General features: G+C 40.6%; 1 protein-coding gene across 1 annotated transcript in view; it reads left to right on the plus strand.

Annotated features, from left to right (window-relative positions):
* The window catches only part of LOC124709099 (torso-like protein), a 110,029-nt gene extending 102,024 nt beyond the window's left edge, over nt 1-8,005 (plus strand). The window contains exons 5-6 of the mRNA XM_047240747.1: nt 3,466-3,789; nt 7,934-8,005. Coding sequence (XP_047096703.1) covers nt 3,466-3,789; nt 7,934-8,005 — 396 coding nt within the window. The remainder of the gene's footprint in view (nt 1-3,465; nt 3,790-7,933) is intronic.
* The last annotated feature ends 14,781 nt before the right edge of the window (nt 8,006-22,786 follow it).

Below are 22,786 nucleotides of genomic sequence, written 5' to 3' on the forward strand. Positions count from 1 at the left end.
TTTTCTGAACTCTTCCTTTTGCTGGCCGGCTTTATCTTGCTGAATTGTAAGCCCAGGATGGCTTGCCATGAAGTTCAACAAAACGGGGCGTAGACGCTCGTTGGCGCAGCACTGTGCTCCAAGTGCGCCGCGGATGACAACCATAGGGGTCCCGTTGTGAAGTAAAATGGCACCCCAGAGCATCACTCCTGGTCGTTGGAGATTGTTGGGCCGTATGGCGGGCTACAGTCAGGTTGCTATCCCAACGCTGACCGGGGCATCTCTGGATACATCTTCGCTGAACATCGGGGTGCAATGCCGAGTGGGACTTGTCACTGAAAACAATTCTACTGTAGTCATCGAGAGAGAAAAAGTGTTTGGATACGCCCCAGTTGGCGGATACCAACCTGGTGTCGCCCGCCATAAGGCCCGACAACCAGGAACGATGGCCTGTGGTGCTGCCATTTCATTTCATAGCAGAACCCTTTTGACAAACTGCCTATTGCCTTCTGTCTCGGGTTCTTCGGCCGACGTTCATCTAATGATTTTAATGACGTTTCGCCAGCGCGAGTGGCTGGCATTGTCAAAGCTTCACCCTCCATTGCCGTTGGTGAACTGGAGCCGAGCTCGCGGCCGCAGACTATACGTACCTGGCGCGCCAACGTACGAGGGCTTCTCCACGGTCATTTCCGGTGCGGTTTTCCTCTTGCTACCTGCGACGGTCGTTCGCTGCAATACGGGAAGCCAGGATCCGTTTACCTTAAGGGTTTCCTCTTTCTTGTTGAAACTGTTCGCGTGTTTTTGTATTTCTATACCTTCCCTGCCGGCGGGATTGGCCGAGCTGTTCTAGGCGCCACAGTCTGGAACCGCGCGACCGCTACGGTCGCAGGTTCGAATCCTGCCTCGGGCATGGGTGTGTGTGATGTCCTTTAGTTAGGTTTAAGTAGTTCTAAGTTCTAGAGGACTGATGACCTCAGAAGTTAAGTCCCATAGCGCTCAGAGCCGTTTGAACCATCTGAACAGCTTCTCTGAACAAGCGCGTGTGATAGTGCTTCTCTACGGCCAGAACTTCCGTGTCAGCGAATTTTATTACGTGGTCGGTCTCACTCAGTGCGTGCTTTGCCACGGCCGATTTCTCCACCTGCCCCAAGCTGCAATGTCGCTTATGCTCTTTGATCCTGGAGCTGATTGATAGTCCAGTCCAATCATTCCGACATAAACTTTTCTGCATGTGCATGGTATACGGTATATTCCTGATATTGCAAGTGGGTCCGTTTTCTCCTTTGCCGATCTAAGACTCTCTTTGATCTTCCTTGCCGGTTTGAAAATCATGTTTACACCATTTTTGAGCAATATATGGCCGATTCTGTCTGTCACTCTGGGAGTGTATGGCAGAAAGGCATTTCTTTTTCTGATTCCTTACTTCGCCTAGTGTTTGGCTCTGTTACACTTCTAATGTAATTTGTGGAGTACCCATTGCTCCTCAGAATACTTTCCAGGTGTTGCATTTCGCGTCTGAGGTGCTGCGGCTCACATATTCGTCCTGCTCGCGTTACGAGCGTAATAATCGTGCCTCTTTTCTGGCGCGGGTGGTGGTTTGACAGTTCGTGCAGGTATCGGTCCGTGTGTGTCGGTTTTCGATACACGCTGCGTCCCAGGTTTTCGCCGTCCCTTGTGTCCACCACATCTAGAAATGGCAGTTTTTTTGTCCTTTTCTACTTCCATGGTAAATTTTATGTTGGCATGGAGGCTGTTCAAGTGTCTTAAGGAAGTCACAGAGCTGTTCTTCCCATGGCTCCACACAACGAAAGCATCATCGACGTATCTGTTTGCAAGCCGCCAAGTCCAGTACCCGTGCTTCGAATTGTTCCACGAAGAAGTTGGCCACCACTGGACTAAGAGGACTACCCATGGCGACGCCTTCCAGCTGTTCGTAGTAATCACCATTCGACGTGAAACAGCTCGTGGTGTGACATGCACGGAAGAGCTTTGTGATGTCTTGTGGGAACATGGAGCCGATGCGCTCCAGAGCTTTGGCGATCTAAAGTGCCAGTTGGACAGAATTTGGCACGGTATCCCTCAGGAGGGCATCCAACTACTCTGTCAATCAGTGCAAAGCTTGTATAAGGACCAGAGGTGGTGAAGCGTCCCTTTTGAACAATTATACATGACTGTGTTTAAACTGACACACAATATTTTTAGCACAACGCTATCTGACTTTCAATAATCCTTACAAAAGAATGGCCCTGACTAACATTAACCTATACCTTTCACAAATCACTTACCTCACAAAATCTTCGTTACTCGAACTACTACAATACAGCGAGCGCCACTACTGCCAGCTAAATAAAAGATTCAAACTACTGAAGGCACTAACTACTGATAGGCACAGTTAGCAAAAGAAAGATTTTGATAGAGAACAAACAATGTATTTACCTTAATAGTGTTCAAAAGTCATAATATATATAGCAGTTCATGACATCCATTCTTACAAATGTACTGTTTCTGATGGACACACGTCCAGATCATCCGCTCTCAAAACTCCGCCATCTCACTTCCCCACATCCACCACTGCTGGCGGCTCACCTCCAACTGCGCAACGCTACGCGCTGTTCACATCCAGCTGCCCAACACTACAATGGCCAACAACAATGCAAACCAGCCACAGACTGCACACAGCACAGCCAGTGATTTTCATACAGAGCTCTCCGTGGCGTTACCAATAAAAAAACCTAAACAGCCTACTTACAGTGGACCAACACGTTATTGACTTGCCCGATTTGAAGCTCTCTATCTTTAATAAATTATACAATTTTTAATAGGTTTGTTAATAAATAAATAAATCTTCTGCTACCAGTCACGATTTTTATTTTACTATTCGCACAACGCGTTTCCAGAAATAATTCCCATTTTCAAGTGCGTTTTTTGGTGTGTGTTAAGCCATTTCTTTTGATGTTGTCAGTGTGTGTGAGTCTGCTTCATTTTGTTGACTTTTACTTTAATACATAAAAATCGCGTTTCTGACAACATCAAAAGAAATGGCTTAACACACACCAAAAAACGCACTTGAAAATGGGAATTATTTCTCGAAACGCGTTGTGCGAATAGTACAATAAAGAAAAATCGTGACTGGTAGCAGAAGATTTATTTATTTATGAACAAACCTATTGTATCTACAGTCGCAGGCTTTAAAAAACCATTTATAATGGATCAAATCAGATATACAACTTCTATGAAATTGCAATCATTTGTTTGTCTGTACTTGCACATCACATCTATCGATTTCCGTCCCATTCTTAAAATTTCTTCGTTGTGCGTCTTTTTTTGAATGTATAAACACAAAGGGACCACTCGTGACAAGCTAGTCTCACTGCACGAGTAATACACCAGGGCTGCTGCAGTAGACTCACTTGCCACTCGTAGTGGACCGGGGAGAGGAGGCGATCTGTAACAGGGAGTTAGTGCTGACTCGACGCGCCGTTGCAGGTGTTCGTGTTCACGCCGCAGATCTACCGGCGCATCAAGCAGCTGCTGAAGACGCAGGGCGTCTCGGACTTCAGCAACGAGGAGCTGTCCAACTACTTCTCGCCGTGGTACGCGGAGCACATCGGCGCCATCCAGTCGGCGAGCGGCAACGCGACGGTGGAGGCGTGGGCGGCCGACAACCTGCGCCAGCACTTCTACTTCCTGGCCTACTCGAGCCTGCTCAAGCTGCACGGCAACGCGCCCCTGCTGCGCCGGCTGGACGGGCTGCTGCGCGAGGAGGCGCTGCTGCAGCTGGACCTGCGCACGCTCGCGCCCGCCTTCCAGGTGGGTACTCCGACTGCCGCGCGTCCAGTGTGGCAGTCTACGCTCTAGCAAAGCTTTCAACTGAGGTCATACGATGCTAACAGATGTCTTTCCTTTTCTGCCATTGCAACTCTACATTTTATATCCTCTCTGCCTTGTCCTTCATTAGACGTGTTGCTGCCCAAGTACCAAAATCATCTACTACTTTAAGTGCCTCATTTCCTAATCTAATTCCCTCAGCATCACCTGCATCTACATCTACATGACTACTCTGCAATTCACATTTAAGTGCGTGGCAGAGGGTTCATCGAACCACAATCATACTATCTCTCTACCATTCCACTCCCGAACAGCGCACGGGAATAACGAACGCCTAAACCTTTCTGTTCGAGCTCTGATTTCTCTTATTTTATTTTGATGATCATTCCTACCTATGTAGGTTGGGCTCAACAAAATATTTTCGCATTCGGAAGAGAAAGTTGGTGACTGAAATTTCGTAAATAGATCTCGCCGCGACGAAAAACGTCTTTGCTTTAATGACTTCCATCCCAACTCGCGTATCATATCTGCCACACTCTCTCCCCTATTACGTGATAATACAAAACGAGCTGCCCTTTTTTGCACCCTTTCGATGTCATCCGTCAATCCCACCTGGTAAGGATCCCACACCACGCAGCAATATTCTAACAGAGGACGGACGAGTGTAATGTAAGCTGTCTCTTTAGTGGACTTGTTGCATCTTCTAAGTGTCCTGCCAATGAAACGCAACCTTTGGCTCGCCTTCCCCACAATGTAATCTAGGTGGTCTTCCCAACTGAAGTTGTTCGTAATTTTAACACCCAGGTACTTAGTTGAATTGACAGCCTTGAGAATTGTACTATTTATCGAGTAATCGAATTCCAACGGATTTCTTTTGGAACTCATGTGGATCACCTCACACTTTTCGTTATTTACCGTCAACTGCCACCTGACACACCACACAGCAATGTTTTCTAAATCGCTTTGCAACTGATACTGGTCTTCGGATTACCTTACTATACGTTAAATTACAGCATCATCTGCGAACAACCTAAGGGAACTGCTTAGATTGTCACCCAGGTCATTTATATTGATCAGGAACAGCAGAGGTCCCAGGAGGCTTCCCTGGGCAACACCTAATATCACTTCAGTTTTAATCGATGATTTGCCGTCTATTACTACGAACTGCGACCTTCCTGACAGGAAATCATGAATCCAGTCGCACAACTGAGACGATACCCCGTAGGCCGCAGCTTGATTAGAAGTTGCTTGTGAGGAACGGTGTCAAAAGCTTTCCGGAAATCTAGAAATACGGAATCAACTTGAGATCCCCTGTCGATAGCGGCCATTACTTCGTACAAATAAAGAGCTAGCTGCGTTGCACAAGAACGATGTTTTCTGAAACTGTGCTGATTACGTATCAATAGATCGTTCCCTTCGAGGTGATTCATAATGTTTGAATACAGTATATGTTCCAAAACCCTACTGCAAACCGACGTCAATGATATAGGTCTGTAGTTCGATGGATTACTCCTACTACCCTTCTTAAACACTGGTGCGACCTGTGCAATTTTCCAATCTGTAGGTACAGATCTATCGGTGAGCGAACGGTTGTATATGATTGCTAATTGCTGATTCAATTTGACTACATTCCATTGTGTGGTGTGCGTACTGTAAGACCTTCAGTACACACACCGTCAGGTTATTTGACTTGTCGCTCTAATGAAGTAGGCGAGTGTCAGCAATATGTCTCGTGGTCTTATCGTGGCGTGTTTATCTTCTGCCGTTAGGTCAGGCAATAGAAATGCCACTTGCCCGCTTAGAGTAGCAGACTGACGGTGGCCAACTTTAAACAGAACTTGATTAATTTTCACACACATTTATTAAAATAATAAAAAGCATAGACATTACGTAACTTTATTCTGGATGCTACTTACAATTGACATTCTGAAGTTCCTTTGGTCTTGGTACGTTAATCTTATTCTCACATATCTCTGATACTTGACAAAGTGTCTATACATTTCTCTTCATGGCTATGTGCAGGAATATGGTAATCTTGTTAGGTGCGGACTGAAACTTGACTATAGACTGTACAGACTGATGCAGACTGACTGATCGGAGGTCTGCACACTCGTTATAATACCACTCGCATTCAGGTATCACTGCGCGAATGTGATCCATGAAGAGAAAAGGTTCTATGTTAGCAGAAATCTCATTGTCTGCATTACATATTAGTATGCGCATCGGCGGAAGCAGAATTTGGTCTGTCTCTAAGGCAGTGCCATCTCGTAGTGCGGAGACGGACGAGCACTTCGCCTGTGCTGTTGTGCTTAGCGGGGCGCGCCCTAGTGGGAAAGTTGTGTACACGCTGACTACGCAGAACTATGTACACAACACATTGCCCATGTTTTTTAAAAAAAATTTTATGTTCATATTGTGTCGCCCTTTCAAGATACTGCCCATTCCATTAAACAGCTCTTCCAAGTCCTTTGCTGTTTCTGACAGAATTATGATGTCAGCAGATTTTTTTTTTCTCTTCCCACTGATCTTTAATTTGTACATCAAATTTTCCTTTCATTTCTTTTATTGTTTACAAACTGAATAACATTGGTGATAGGCTACAATCCTGCCTCACTCCCTTCTTAATCACTGCTCCCCATTCCTGTCCCTCGACTCTTATAACTGTCGTCTGGTTTCTGTAAAAGTTTTGAATATCTTTTTGCTCTCTGTGTTTAACCCCGTTACCTTCAGAATTTCAAAGAGAGTATTCCGGTCAACATTTTCATAAGCTTCCTCCAGGTCTATAAACGTCAAAAACATATGTTTGCCTTTCCTTAATCTATATTCTAAGATAATTGTATGTTCACTATTGCCTCAAGTGTTCCTACATTACTTTTGAATGCAAACTGATCTTGTCTGAGGTCAACTTCTATCACTTTTTCCATTATTCTATAAAGAATTCATGCCGTATTTTGCAGCCGTGATGTAGTAACCTGATAGATCAGTAATATTCACACCTGTCAGCAATTGCTTTCTTTGGAATTGGAATTGTTATGTTCTCCTTGAAGTCTAAGTCTATCTCACCTGCCTCATACATCCTGCACAGCATTTGGAAGAGTTTTGGCATTGCTGACTCTCCAAGGCTGTCAGTAGTTCTGACAGGATGTCATCTGCTCTGTGGGCTTTGTTTCAACTTAGGTATTTCAGTGCTCTGTCAAATTATTTTCACGGTATCATCTCCCATCTCCTCTTCATTTACTTCCTTTTCGATTTCTATACTACTGTTTGAAGTTTATCTCCCTATTATAGACCTTCTGGTTTCATTTGTTGCATTTTTATATTTTCTCATTTCATCGATTAAATTCAGTAGCTCCTGTGGTGTCCAAGGATTTCTAATAGGCCTTGTCTTTTTACCTATTTGATCCTCTACTGCCTTCACTGTTGCATCTCTCAAAGCTACACATTCATCTTCTTTTCATTTTCCTTTCCTCTGTTCTAGTCAGTTTTCATTTGAAAAATTATAACAGTTTTCGATTTAATGGATGATAAAATACTATGAGATATTTTCGTACCAAAATATTATCAAGTGTGAAATACATGCCATTTATGGTCAAGTTGAACAAATTAAATTTATAGGATAATAACTTGTTTTAAAATAAAAGACAAAAATAATGTTCTGAAGTATTACAGAAAAACTTGGAAAAGTGTGAAATTTAAATTTCTATACAGTTCACCATTCCCAAAAGGCATTCCTTTTGTATGTCAGACTTGCAATTTTAAATACAAAATAGCTGAAGAAAGGGTGAAATAACAAATTTTGTCAAACAAGTTAAGGATCGTAATTTACTGTTGATCAAAGATGCCCATAATTCTGGTTTGTTATAGTACAGAATTTCATCTTTGTAGTAAACCTGTGATAGCTACCTCAAGAGGATGACTAAATTGTAGAATACCAAAATTCAGTATTGATAATTGCAGTTCAACAGGTGACTTTCAACCTCTCATACACCAAATTTCAATAATAACAAACTGCTGTTTCAAACATCACAACTCTCACTTGACAATAAGTTTTTTTGTATCATATTGATATGCAAAAGTTGAAACATTGTACTTAAAAAAAAAAAATGTTGCCATCCCTTCTTTACAGGATGCTGCACGCCGCCAGTGGTTCCTCGAGGTTGTGGACAACTACCTCAAGCTGTGGGAGGTCAACATGTGACCGGGAGGTGAACACTCTCCCCCACCACCGCCCACGCCAGTGCCAGCACCCCCTGGCCGGAGCCGCGCCCGCTGCGGCCTCACAGTTGAGCAGGCAGAGGTTTTCCTCCTCCCCGTGAGGGGAAGCGGCCCTGCTGGAGCCCATCTCGTGAAGACATACCTGTTGGGACACTGCAGTTCCCTCAGAGACTCGAAGAGAGTTCCAGTTTCCGGATTGTTTACCGGACAAGCTGGTCGAAATCCAAAGTGTAACTCTTTACACCGAGACTCGTCCTTTCACAGCCAGCACCTGTTATTGCAGCAGAACGATGGAAGTGTGTGTCCTGATGAAATGCGACATTTTGTGATATTTATGTAGCACAAAAATGGCTACCAGAAACTTTACGAGAAGTAAACTTTGAAGAAGAGCGACCTGCCTTATTTTTACTTTGACATATTCGTATCCAAGCTGTTTAAGTTTATTTTTCAGTGCACTGCACTAGGTGAACAAAGACAAAGCGAATTAAAATTGTTCAATGGAGTGTGCTTTGAAAATATTATAGTGTATATTGTATATAACTGTTTTATAAGAAAAAATCATACTGGTATGTGTAATATGTTATGCATTCCAGCATGACAGGGAACTTCATCTTATGTACTTTAAGTACATATGTTGTAAAGTCCTTCAATTTTGTAGAGGCACTGTACAACTAAAAGTACAATCAAAAGACGTAAATAAATTGTATATTTTGATATGTACCTGCACATATTTAGTTTCTTAATTGAGATGCTTGCACTTCAATTGTGTTGCTTTCATAGAAGGATAATTCTGAGTATCTCAATTTTCAAAGGCAGTAATACAATACTGTCAGATTTGTCAAGCCTCACCACAGTCTGTGATGTAAACAATCCAACAAAAATAAAAAGTATGCAAGCAGTCTTATTATGATGTGTTTGGAATGTGATGAATGAACTGTGAAAATTGTGTACCCAAAGGTATATCTTTCATTACTTCACACAACACTCATGCCATAATCCGTAATACTTCACTGTACTTTGTAACATAAATGTAATGAGAAAAAGAAAGTATGCTTTGTGCTTTAGGCTCATATGGAAATGAATATCTGAGAAATTGGTGAGACTGCTTTTCGTGGACGTTCATATGTACAGCATGGGACTACAGATATAGATAAAGCTGGTTCACCATAAGGTCAACAGATGTCACAAGAATGATAAAATCTCAAAATTGATTATGCTTTGGTGTATTGGTTCTCAGCGCCTCAAAGGGTTTTTTTTTATTTAATAAAAGTAATGGGATGCATTATAAACAGCTGAAAGGCCCTGCCTTATTTGGTGCATTTAATAATTTTAGATTACACTGCAAACAACTGGCCTAAAGTAAAGTGGTTCCTCATGAATCACAATAAAAATTAATCACACAGCTATCTTTCAGAAGACGATATGATGATCTTTATGTAAGGTCATCTTAAAATGGTTAATTTATGACTAGAATGAATGAAGCACCCAACAATAAGCCAGGTTACTGGCCCATGCAGATGCAATGGAGTACTACAGGGTGTCCCACATAAAACTGTATGCCTCATGCCTGAGATTTGAGTAACAGTGAACTAACTGAAATAGAGCAGATAATAAAAACATTAAAAATATGTAGTTACCTGTTTAAAAGAGGTGCTGGAAGTGGTGGCCAAGTGCATCCAGGCATCTCTGACTTTGTGTGATGTTGCTTTCGTGTGATGTTACACACAGTAATTCTGTAGATGTGATGTTAACTTCTCTAATAACATGTTATTTAAGATAGTCTACTGCACAAGGACTGGCGGCATATGCTTCACTTTTTAGTGTGCCCCACGATAAAAAACACACAATGTTAAGTCCAGGTGTCTTGGGGCCCAGAGGCATCTACTGACAAGTCTGTCTCCAGGGAACATGTTGGTGATGTGTGTCATACTTTGGCTGGATGTGTGAGTGGTCGCTCCATCTTGTTGGAATACTGCACACAGCTTCTGTGCACCTGTCAACTGTGCATAGAAAGAGTCAAAGTATCCCTATGACCAACACTATTCAAAACCTATAAAAGAAATAAAGAGCTTTAGGATCCATTCAGAATGTGTGGAGGAACAAGTGACCAATAGTGTGGCCCCTGTAACTGTAGACAGAATTCGAGTGGACATTATGAGAAGTCCCAACAAGTCGTTTAAGGTGTAACTGAAATATATTGGGCCAATAGTGCACATGCAGACAGCAAACACCAAACACCTATCTTCTCTCAGTGGAGAGGTTCTCTGTGCAGACCAGTATCTGCAATTATAGGAGTTTACATAACCTGACAAATGAAACAAGGCCTCATCTGACATGAAGTAAAGCAAGGGATCCAAGTAACAGCAGTTGATGTTAACAGTCAGTTACAGTAATCAACTTGTTTTTCCTGATACTCGAATTTCAACTCTTGTGCCTCACTCCAATAACAGGCTTTTAGTTACATATCTTTTATTGCATGATGACATGACATACAAGATATAACCTCTTACCAACTTGTGGGGACTTCTCATAATGTCCACACAAATTCTGTCTACAGTTACAGGGGCCCTTACTGTTGGTCATTTGTTCCTCAGCACATTCTGAATGGATCCTAAAGCTCCTTATTTCTTTTACAGGTTTTGAAAAGTGTTGGTCATGAGGATACCTTGGTTGAAATGTTCCTCTACATTCCTCAGTAAAGTCTGTCTTTATGTATCACTCCACAATATCGATTTGCTGTTCCTGTCCAAACTGTACAATTTCTGTAACGAATCAGCAATACAAGCTCCTCACAGCAACTAGTTCATTATAGTACAGAATCTCATCTTTGTAGTAAACCTGCTATAGCTAGTTCATGAAAATGACTGACAACAACTGATGCCTGAACACACAGCTGCAGTTAATTTTCTGATAAAATGCAGTATAGCCAACTTTCAAGACAGTGTTGCCACTTCACAAGCAATTCAACTAGAGGTGATTATCTGTGTATGAGGTGTACCAGTTTTATGTGGGACACCCTTTATAACCTAAATGTAAGATTATATTTGTACACTGCTTACTCCATAATAATTGTTTGCTAAATTTACATACAGAACAACTCCTGGAGGATCCAAAACAAATGTTGGAAACAGATTCCTGCTGACAAGTTTACATATCATTGTCTGAATTGATTTTTAAAGAGGGTCAAATCTACATCTATACCTATACTCTGGAAACCACAGAGGAAGAGCATAGCAGAGTGTATGTCCCATTGTACCAGTTACAAGGGTTTCTTCCTGTTACATTCACGTATGGAGCATGGGAAAAATGATTGTTTGAATGCCTCAGTGAGTGCTGTAATTATTCTAATCTTTTTCTCATGATCCCTCTATGAGCAATAGATAGGGAGCTGTAGTGTATTTCCAGAGTCATCATTTAAAGCTGGTTAGTAAAATGTCGTTAGTAGACTTTTAGGGAAAGCTTATGTCTATCTACAAGAGTCTGCCAGTTCAGTTTCTTCAGCATGTCTGTGACCGTGTGCCATGGGCCAAACAAATCTGTGGCTTTCCCCACTGATTTCAATCAATGCTGTCTTTCAGCTGATGTCTGTAATTCCTTCTTGTCTTAACTCATAATGCCTGCTGGATCAAAATGGTGTCTGTTCTTTCAGACATGTCCACACACACACACACACACACACACACACACACACACACACACACACACACACAAAATGATCTCTTCACTACATATGTACACCGGGCTTTGAGCTCTTATGGGATTTGGCAAAATTCTATGAATAATGAGGATGATGGGTCAGGGGCTCTATGGTAGTAATGTGTGGATAAGTTGAGAATTTGGGTTTGATGGGAGTGTAATAAAACTTGGTGAAAATATTTTTGTGTTGAAGTTTGGGATGAGTATTGTAGTTTAACCCAAGAAAAACAGCATTAAAAAAATATCCTTCACCAATTTTATACATATTTTGTGTAATCCGGGGTGCTGCTTCTTGATGCTGCCGTAGGTTCACTTTGATGTTACTGCATCATCTCATAGAAATCATGTAGTGGTTTAAATAAGTTTTAGTGCTTCTTGTGAACAAATTATTTTATTTCGCATACTAGATATTCGGTGGTTAACATACTTAGTAGAACTTCCAAAAGTCTGACTACATGCTGTTGATACAAAATTCGGTCTAAGACTGAAGTATGGTGGCGTACAAATCGCCTCTATTTATATGGTTGTACACAATTACTGTCATTGTTACATACTGAATTTTGCATTTATACAATTAGAGTTCCCAGATTACATAGAAACGGAATAAAAGTGAATAATTACATAAGAAGACAGGAAAGAATCTCTTTCTATTAAGACTATAAATTACATGTTTTATCATTGCAATGACATATATTGTTAATTTATATATAGTATTTAACTGACTTAAAGAAAAATCATGCTATCATTTTGAGGTGAACAGAGTGATTAGTTTTATTGAATGAAAGGCTCAGATGCAACTAATTTTTGTATGAGTAAAATTTTATGTTTCGATATGGTCTTAATTACAGTTCTATTAACTAACACCAATTAAAACATGAGTATGTTTGATTCAGACTGAAAAATCAACGTGTCATATTTTTATTGGGGATCCAAACAATTTATGGTTTCAAAACATAAAAATAGCTGTCTCTCCATGACCTGGAAATTTCGGAACTTTAATCGTTAATTACTTCTTAATTACAATAGCAAAATCATTCCTAGCATGTTCCTGAAATTTGTCTTGTGTGTAAATTATAATGGTACATCAGTTTCTTATCCAACATTTTTCCTTCATTCTATGTACTGGTGACGCCCAATGTAAACAATGTCAAAACAACAGTTTAAACTAGCGTAAATTACTAATATCATATACAGAGTGTTACAAAAAGGTACGGCCAGACTTTCAGGAAACATTCCTCACACACAAAAAAAGAAAATATGTTATGTGGACATGTGTCCGGAAACGCTTACTTTCCATGTTAGAGCTCTTTTTATTACTTCTCTTCAAATCACATTAATCATGGAATGGAAACACACAGCAACAGAACGTACCAGCGTGACTTCAAACACTTTGTTACAGGAAATGTTCAAAATGTCCTCCGTTAGCGAGGATACATGCATCCACCCTCCATCGCATGGAATCCCTGATGCGCTGATGCAGCCCTGGAGAATGGGGTATTGCATCACAGCCGTCCACAATACGAGCACGAAGAGTCTCTACATTTGGTACCGTGGTTGCATAGACAAGGGCTTTCAAATGCCCCCATAAATGAAAGTCAAGAGGCTTGAGGTCAGGAGAGCGTGGAGGCCATGGAATTGGTCTGCTCTACCAATCCATCAGTCACCGAATCTGTTGTTGAGAAGCGTACGAACACTTCGACTGAAATGTGCGGGAGCTCCATTGTGCATGAACCACATGTTGTGTCATACTTGTAAAGGCACATGTTCTAGCAGCACAGGTAGAGTATCCCGTATGAAATAATGATAACGTGCTCCATTGAGCATAGGTGGAAGAACATGGGGCCCAATCAAGACATCACCAACAGTGCCTGCCCAAACGTTCACAGAAAATCTGTGTTGATGACGCAATTGCACAATTGCGTGCGGATTCTCGTCAGCCCACACATGTTGATTGTGAAAATTTACAATTTGATCACGTTGAAATGAAGCCTCATCCGTAAAGAGAACATTTGCACTGAAATGAGGATTGACACATTGTCGGACGAACCATTCATAGAAGTGTACCCGTGGAGGCCAATCAGCTGCTGATAGTGCCTGCACACGCTGTACATGGTACGGAAACAACTGGTTCTCCCGTAGCACTCTCCATACAGTGACGTGGTCAACGTTACCTTGTACAGCAGCAACTTCTCTGACGCTGACATTAGGGTTATCGTCAACTGCACGGAGAATTGCCTCGTCCATTGCAGGTGTCCTCGTCATTCTAGGTCTTCCCCAGTCGCGAGTCATAGGCTGGAACGTTCCGTGCTCCCTAAGAGGCCGATCAATTGCTTCGAACGTCTTCCTGTCGGGATGCCTTCGTTCTGGAAATCTGTCTCGATGCAAACTTACCGCGCCACGGCTATTGCCCCGTGCTAATCCATACATCAAATGGGCATCTGCGAACTTCGCATTTGTAAACATTGCACTGACTGCAAAACCACTTTCGTGATGAACGCTAACCTGTTGGTGCTATGTACTGATGTGCTTGATGCTAGTACTGTAGAGCAGTGAGTCGCATGTCAACACAAGCACTGAAGTCAACATTACCTTCCTTCAATTGGGCCAACTGGCGGTGAATCGAAGAAGTACAGTATATACTGACGAAACTAAAATGAGCTCTAACATGGAAATTAAGCGTTTCCGGACACATGTCCACATAACATCTTTTCTTTATTTGTGTGTGAGGAATGTTTCCTGAAAGTTTGGCTGTACCTTTTTGTAACACCCTGTGTATGCCCTCTTCTGGAGAGCGGAGATGAGATTGGTATAGGATACAGGTCCTAAGCAGTTGTGGTATTAGAGGAGGCATGCTAGGATAGTCCATGAAGTTGCAGTGACAACTGTGTCTAGATAGCTTAGAGGTCAGAGCATCTGCCTAGTATCTTGGAGACCTGTGTTCAGTGTCTGGACTGGCACAAATTTTCAATTTTCTCTATTGATTTCAATCAATACCCACTCAGAACCAATGTCTGTAAATGCTTCTCCTTTGTAGACTGATTGCACTTCCCCAGTAGTCTACCAGTAAGTCAAAGTTTACCACGTGCTTTCTCTAATATTAATATTTGTATTATTCATCTTTCTAATCATGTGAGATTTAAATGAGGCAATACCCTAGATTTTCTTTTGTAAAAGAAAATTTGAAACTGGAGTTTAGCATTTCTACTTTTCATTATCTACTCTCAATGTCAGTCCCTGTCTCACTCATGATTTTCTGTGCACTAACTTTGGTATCACTGACAACCGTCATGTATGACAAAAATTTGTTTGGATTTTATGAGAGAGCGTTCAATAATATTCTGCTAAAGTAGCCATTGGAGGCTTCGCTCATTGCCCTCTTCACAGCCAAAAGCATTTAATTCAGCATCTCTCTCTCTGTAGCTCTATAGTTTGATTTACAACTATTTGCAGTAGTCATTTGTTTCTGTAGAAGTTTACCTTATACAGGGTGGTCCATTGATAGTGACCAGGCCAAATACGTCACAAAATAAGCTTCAAACAAATAAACTACAGAGAACGAAACTCATCTAGTTTGAAGGGGGAAACCAGATGGCACTATGGTTGGCTCGCTAGATGGCACCACCGTAGGTCAAACGGATATCAACTGCATTTTTTTAAATAGGAACCCACATTTTTTATTACATATTCGTGTAGTACGTAAACAAATATGAATGTTTTAGTTGGACCACTTTTTTTGCTTTGTGATAGATGGCGCTGTACTAGTCACAAATGTATAAGTACGTGGTATCACGTAACATTCCGCCAGTGCAGATGGTATTTGCTTCATGATACATTACCCATGTTAAAATGGACCATTTTCCAATTGTGGAAAAGGTTGATATCGTGTTGATGTATTGCTATTGTGATCAAAATGGCCAACGGGCTTCTGCTATGTATGCTGCTCGGTATCCTGGACGACATCATCCAAGTGTCCGGAACATTTGCCGGATAGTTACGTTATTTAAGGAAACAGGAAGTGTTCAGCCACATGTGAAACGTCAACCATGACCTGCAACAAATGATGATGCCCAAGTAGGTGTTTTAGCTGCTGCCACGGCTAATCTGAACATCAGTAGCAGACAAATGGTGTGAGAATCAGGAATCTCAAAAACGTCGCTGAGAATGCTACATCAACATCGATTGCACCCGTACCATATTTCTATGCACCAGGAATGGTGACAATTTTGAACGACGTGTACAGTTCTGCCACTGGGCACAAGACAAATTATGGGACGATGACAGATTTTTTGTACGCGTTCTATTTAGCAACGAAGTGTCATTCACCAACAGTGGTAACGTAAACCAGCATAATATGCGCTATTGGACAATGGACAATCCACAGTAGCTGCAACAAGTGGAACATCAGCGACCTTTTCGGGTTAATGTATGGTGCGGCATTATGGGAGGAAGGATAATTGACTCCCATTTTATTGGCGGCAGTCAAAATGGTGCAATGTATGCTGATTTCCTATGTAATGTTCTAGCGATGTTACTACAAGATGTCTCACTGCATGACAGAATGGTGATTTACTTCCAACATGATGGATGTCCGGCACATAGCACGCGTGCGGTTGAAGTGGTATTGTATAGCATATTTCATGAAAGGTGAATTGGTTGTCAAAGCACCATACCATGGCCCACAGGTTCACCGGATCTGACATCCCCGGATTTCTTTCTGTGGGGAAAGTTGAAGGATATTTGCTATCGTGATCCATCGACAATGCCTGACAACATACGTCAGTGCATTGTCAATGCATGTGCGGACATTACAGAAGGCGAACTACTCGCTGTTGAGAGGAATGTCATTACACGTATTGCCAAATGCATTGAGGCTGAGAGACATGATTTTGAGCATTTATTGCATTAATGTGGTATTTACAGGTAACCACGCTGTAACAGCATGCATTCTCAGAAATGTTAAGTTCACAAAGGTACATGTATCACATTGGAACAAGTGAAATAAAATGTTCAAACGTACCTACATTCTGTATTTTAATTTAAAAAACCTACTTGTTATCAACTGTTAATCTAAAATTGTGAGCCATATGTTTGTGACTATTACAGCACCATCTGTCACAAAGCAAAAAAAGGGGTCCAACTAAAACATTCATATTTCTTTACGTACTACACGAATGTGTAATAAAAAGTGGGGGTTCCTATTTTTTAAAAAATGCAGTTGATATCTGTTTGACCTATGGCAGTGCCATCTAGCAGGCCGACCATAGTGCCATCTGGTTCCCCCCTTGAAGCTAGACGAGCTTTATTCTTTGTAGTTTTTTCATTTGATGCATATTTTGTGAGATATTTGGCCCAGTCATGATCAATGGAAATGGCTGTATACTGTACAGGGTCCCTCACATCATGAGCTGTTCAACTAGCTACCTGTCTAGAAAGCACATGGTCAACTATTCTGCTAAACCTGAGCCACAGCTCTTCTACATACTCTTCTGGTAAGCTAAATGTTTTGAGTTTTTTACTGAGATATGACACCACTGCCCTTCTTTTCTAGTTTGCTGAACATATAAATCCTTATACTTGTTTTAGATGCCCTTTGTGTCTTGTTGCCACCAATTCTCCATGGTCACTGGTGCTAGTTTCTATGTGGATATCCTCAAAGAGGTCAGGTCTGTTTGTTGCTATTAGGTCCAAAATATTTTCATCATGAACTGGCTTCCAAGCAAACTGTTCTAGGTAGTTTTCAGAGAAGGCATTTGGTAATGTTTTGCAGGATGTTTTGTCACTCCAACCACTTGCAAAACTGTAGTTTTCCCACATGAGTGTTGGAATATTTAATGATGACAGTGCAATTGGGGAAATTCATGAACAATCAAATTTAGCTTTTCTCTAAAGTTTTCGGCTACATCTAGAGGTGAGTCTGGTGCTCACTGGAAGGATCTGTGATAGTAAATCTCGCCCAGACAGTCTCGCATGCAGTTCCCACCTCAGTGAATTTGAATTTCTTGTCTGCTGTGACAAACACACCACCTCCATTTACCATTATCCTATCCTTGCAATATACACTTAAATTTTTCCAAACATATCACTGCTATCACTTTCAGGTTTTAATCTTCTCTCTGTATCTAATGTTACGTGAGCTCTACATCTGTTCAGGAACACTTCAAACTCTGGCACTTTGTTTTAATACTCTTATCTGTAGGGGACATTTCTTCAGATCTTATACTGACACTGACTGACATAAAGTGGAATGTCCATTTTAAACAAATGGAAATCAGATTGCAGGTTGTTATTCATAGGGAGAATCTTGTTGTCCTCATTGTGGTTTTCAGTCCAAAGACTGGTTTGAGACAGTTCTGTGTGCTACTCTATCCTGTGCAAACCTATTCATCTCCAAAAAAACTGCTGCAACCCACATCATTTGAACCTGCTTACTGAATTCATCTCTTCATCTCACATTCAATTTTTACATCCCACACTTACCTCCAATATTAAATAATATTAAATTCATGATCCCTTGATGTCTCAGGATGAGTTCTGTCAATTGATCCCTTCTTTTAGTCAAGTTGTACCAAAAATTTATTTTCTCCCCAATTCTGTTCAGCACCTGTGCATTAGTTATGCGATGCAGCCATGCAATCTTCAGCATTCTTCTGTAACACCACAATTTAAAAGCTTCTATGCTTTTCTTTCTGAACTGTTTATCATACATATTTCACTTCTATACAAAGCTACACTTCTGACAAAAACCTTCAGTAATGGGTTCCTAATACTTATATTTATATTTGCGGTTCATAAATTTCTCTTCATCAAAACACTGTTCTTGCAATTTCCAGTCTACATTTTATATCTTCTCCGCTTCAGCTATCGTCAATTATTCTATTGCCCAAATAGCATAAGTCTTGTACTAATTTTAATATCTCATTTTGTAATCTAATTCTCACATCATCACCTGATTTTGCTTTTGTTGATGTCCATCTTGTATCTTCCTTTCAGGACAATGCTCATTCTGTTCAACTGTTCTTTAAAGTTGTCTGCTGTTGATGAGAGAATTACAATGTCATTGGCAAAGTTTTTATTTCTTCTCACTTAAGTTTAATACTTCTTTTTTTACTTTACACGTGGTAAGGGCCTTATCAACCATATGCCTGCTCTATGACCCTCTTCCAATTCTGTCTGTCCAGTGTGCTGTTTGTCCAGTTGCTGTTGCTGTTCATCCTAGTTATTTCCTCCTGAATTTTATCCCGCCATCTGGTTCTGGGTCTTCCTCTTCTTCTCGTTCCATCTATTGTTCTGCTGAATGCCATTCTAGGTAGTCTATTCTCTGTCATTCTTGCTATATGGCCTGCCCAATTCAACCTTCTCCTCCTGAGCACTTTGATGATGTCACGGCGTTTGTACAGCCCTCTTAATTCTTAATTTCTTCTTATTATTCATTCCTTGTTATATTCCTCATATACAGGTCCAAAAATTTTCCTTATTACTTTTCTTTCAAATATTAACAGTTTTTCTTCATCTGTCTTTCTAAATATCAATGTTTCACATCCGTATAACATCACAGGTATAATGGTAGATTGATATAAGAGAGTTTTCAAGTTACTGCTAATTGATCTTTTTCTTAGAATTTTCATGAAACTAAAAAGTGTCTTGTTTGCTGTTGCTAAACGGGTATCTATTTCTATATTTGTTCTGTTGTTCTTACTAAAAAGACTTGCTAGGTACTTGAAGTGGTCAACAGTCTTGAAATTGAATCCATTTACAGTAAAGGGTGCATCTTTTCTAGTTTTCTTACTTATGGACAGGTATTCTGTCTTTTCTTCATTAACATGTAATCCTGTTTTCTCAGCAGTTTTGTAGTAATTTTGCATCATTCTGATTAATTCTGTTTTGGGACTACTTGTTAGTGCTACATCATCTACATAGGCAAATCTTGTAATGTTCACACCCTGTGGACTGGTTTTAGAAAATTATCTATCAATGTTCTCTAGAACAAGGTTAAACAAAATAAGAGAAATGACATCCCCTTGTCTCAGTCCAGTGTACACCTTAAAATCTTCAGTTTCTCCTACCGGTGTCCAAGCGACAAAGTTTCATCTATACACATGGTAACTAATCTGATTAATTTTGATGGTATTTTAAATTCTTTCATTACATTTAGGAGTGTCTGTCAGTGTATGCTATCATAGTCCTTTTTAAAATCTACGAATAATATATGGACATCTGCATTAACTTTAATTCCTACTACAAATTTTTCTTGCTCAGCACACAGATAGAATAACACTAGGGATAGGCCACAACCATGTCTCACTCCCTTCTCAACCATTTTTTCCCTTTCATGCCTATTGACTGTTATAACTGCAGTTTCTATACAAGTTATAAATAGCCTGTAACTCCCTGTATTTTACCCCTGTTGTCTTAAGAATTTCAAAGACTGTATTCCAGTCAGTATTATCAAAGACTTTCTCTAAGTCTACAAATCCTATAAACTTAGGTTTGCCTTTCTTTATCCTATCTTCTAAGAGAAATTGTAGGGTCAATACTGCCTCCCATGTTTCTACATTTCCGAGAACCCAAACTCATCTTCCCCTAGTTTGATTTCTATCAGTTTTCCATTCTTCTGTAAATAATTTGTGGCAGTATTTTGTAACTGTGAAACCAACTTACTGTTTGGTAATATTCAAACCTGTCAGCATCTGATGTCTTTGGAAATATATTTATTACACTCTTCTTGGAGTTTTAGGGTATTTCATTTGTCTCATACATCTTGTGCATGAGGTGGAATAATTATATCATGGCTCGCTCTCCCAAGGAGGCTTGTTTCAACTTAGGTCTTTCAGTGTTCTGTCGTATTCTTTCTGTCATATCATATCTCCCATCTCACCTTCATCTACTTCCTCTTCTCTTTCTATAATACTGCCTTCAAGTTCATTTTACTTTATATAGCCCATGTATGTGCTCCTTCTTCCTTTCAACTTTCCCTTCTTTGCTTCATTCTGGTTCTCCATCTGAGCTCTTCGTATTCATACAGTTGCTTCTATTTCCTTCAAAGGTCTGTTTAATTTTGCTGTAAGCAGTATCTATCTTCCCCCTGTGTATACACGCTTTTATAGTCTTGCTTTTGTCCTCTAGCCATTCCTGCTTAGCCATTTTGCACTCTCTGTCAATCCCATATTTAGACATCTGTATTTGCTTTTCCTGGTTTCATTTGCTACACTTTTATATTTTCTCCTTTCATCATCCAATATCTTCTTTCACCATCCAATGTCTCCTGTCATATCCAAGGATATCTACTAGGCCTTATCTTTTTGCCTACTTGAGCCTCTGCTGCCTTCACTATTTCATCTCTCAAAGCTACCCATTCATCTTCCATGTATCCCTTTACCCTGTTTCAATATTATGAAAAGGAAAGTAATTAGTCACTGTATAGTGGAGATGCTGAGTCACAGACAGGCATAACAAAGAGACTCTCACAATTAAAGCTTTTGGCCAGTGGCCTTAGTCAACAATAGACACACATACGCACATACGAACACACACACTCTCTCGCAAATGCAACTCACACACACAACTGCAGTCTCAGGCAACTGAAACCACTGCCTGAGACTGCAGTTGTGTGTGTGAGTTGTGTCTGTGTGAGTGTATGTGTGTGCATGTGCATATGTGTGTCTATTGTTGATGAAGGCCAGTGACCGAAAGCTTTAATTGTGAGACTCTCTTTGTTATGCCTATCTGTGTCTCAGCATCTACGCTATATGGCGAGTAGCTACTTTGGGTCTCATAATATTGTTACATTCCATCCTGGATTTTCTGTTGTTGGCTTTTTACCTCATTTCAGTCAGTCAATGGCTAGTGCTCCCTCTGGAAGACTCAGCAACCTCTTGGCCGTGCAACTTATCTGGGTCCCATCTCCATAATTTTCTATTTTTTTGCAATTTCTTCAGTTTTAATACACTCTCCAGATCTCTTTCACATATACTGCCTTCTTTCGTGATTCCTAAACCAAGAGTTAGTGATGACTGAATTATTCTCTGTACAAAATTCTATCAGGTAACTTCTTCTTTTGACCTTTGCCCAGTCCCTATTCTCTAACTATTTTCCTTCTCTTTCTCTTCCTGCTATTGAATTCCAGTCTCCAGTCACAATTAACTTTTCCTCTCCCTTAAGCATCTGAATAACTTCTTTTATGTCATCGTACATTCTTTCATATGTGATGTTAGTTGGCATATAAACATATACTACTGTGGTGGGTGTTACCTTTATGTCTATCCTTGCTTTGAAAATACATTCTCTATGCTGTTTGTAATAACTTACCCACATTCCTATTTTATTGTTGATTATTAGACCTATTCCTGCATTATTCCTGTTTGATATTGTATTTTAAGCCCTGCACTGACATAACCAGATGTCTTGTTCCTCCTGCAACTGAGCTACACTAATTTCCTTTACATCTAATGTCAACCTTCCTGTTTCTGTTTTTAAATGTTCTAAGTTATCTGCTGATTACGGGGCCTAACATTCCACACAATGACCTGTAGCATGTCAGTTTTACTTTCCCGATGACGACATCCTCCTGAGCATCCCTGCTTGGAGAACCAGATGAGTGATTATTTTAACTCCAGAATACTTTACTCAAGAGGATGGCATCATCATTTAACCACACAGCAGAGCCACATGCCCTCAGAAAAAGTTACAGCTGTTTCCCCTTTCTCACAGCTGTTCACAGTTCCAACACAGCAAGCCTATGTTGGCCGATGTTACAAGGCCAAATCAGTCAATCATCCTCACTGTTGCCCTTGCAACTACTAGAAAGGCTATGCCCCTCCTCAGGAACTGCATATTTGTCTGGCATCTCCACATACACCCTGCCGGTGTGGTTGCTCCTGCAGTACGGGTATTTTTTTCATTGAATTATGCAAGCCATCCCACCTTGGCAAGGTCCATCGTTCATGGAGAATCTTAAGGAAATGTAATTCAGTCATGAAACACATGGATTAGAAAACAATCATTCAGCTGATTCTTGAGTATTGTTCATCAGTCTGGGACCCTTAACAAATAGGATTAATAAAAGAGATAG

Source organism: Schistocerca piceifrons, chromosome 7, assembly GCF_021461385.2.
Source record: "Schistocerca piceifrons isolate TAMUIC-IGC-003096 chromosome 7, iqSchPice1.1, whole genome shotgun sequence".
Lineage (NCBI taxonomy): Eukaryota > Metazoa > Arthropoda > Insecta > Orthoptera > Acrididae > Schistocerca > Schistocerca piceifrons.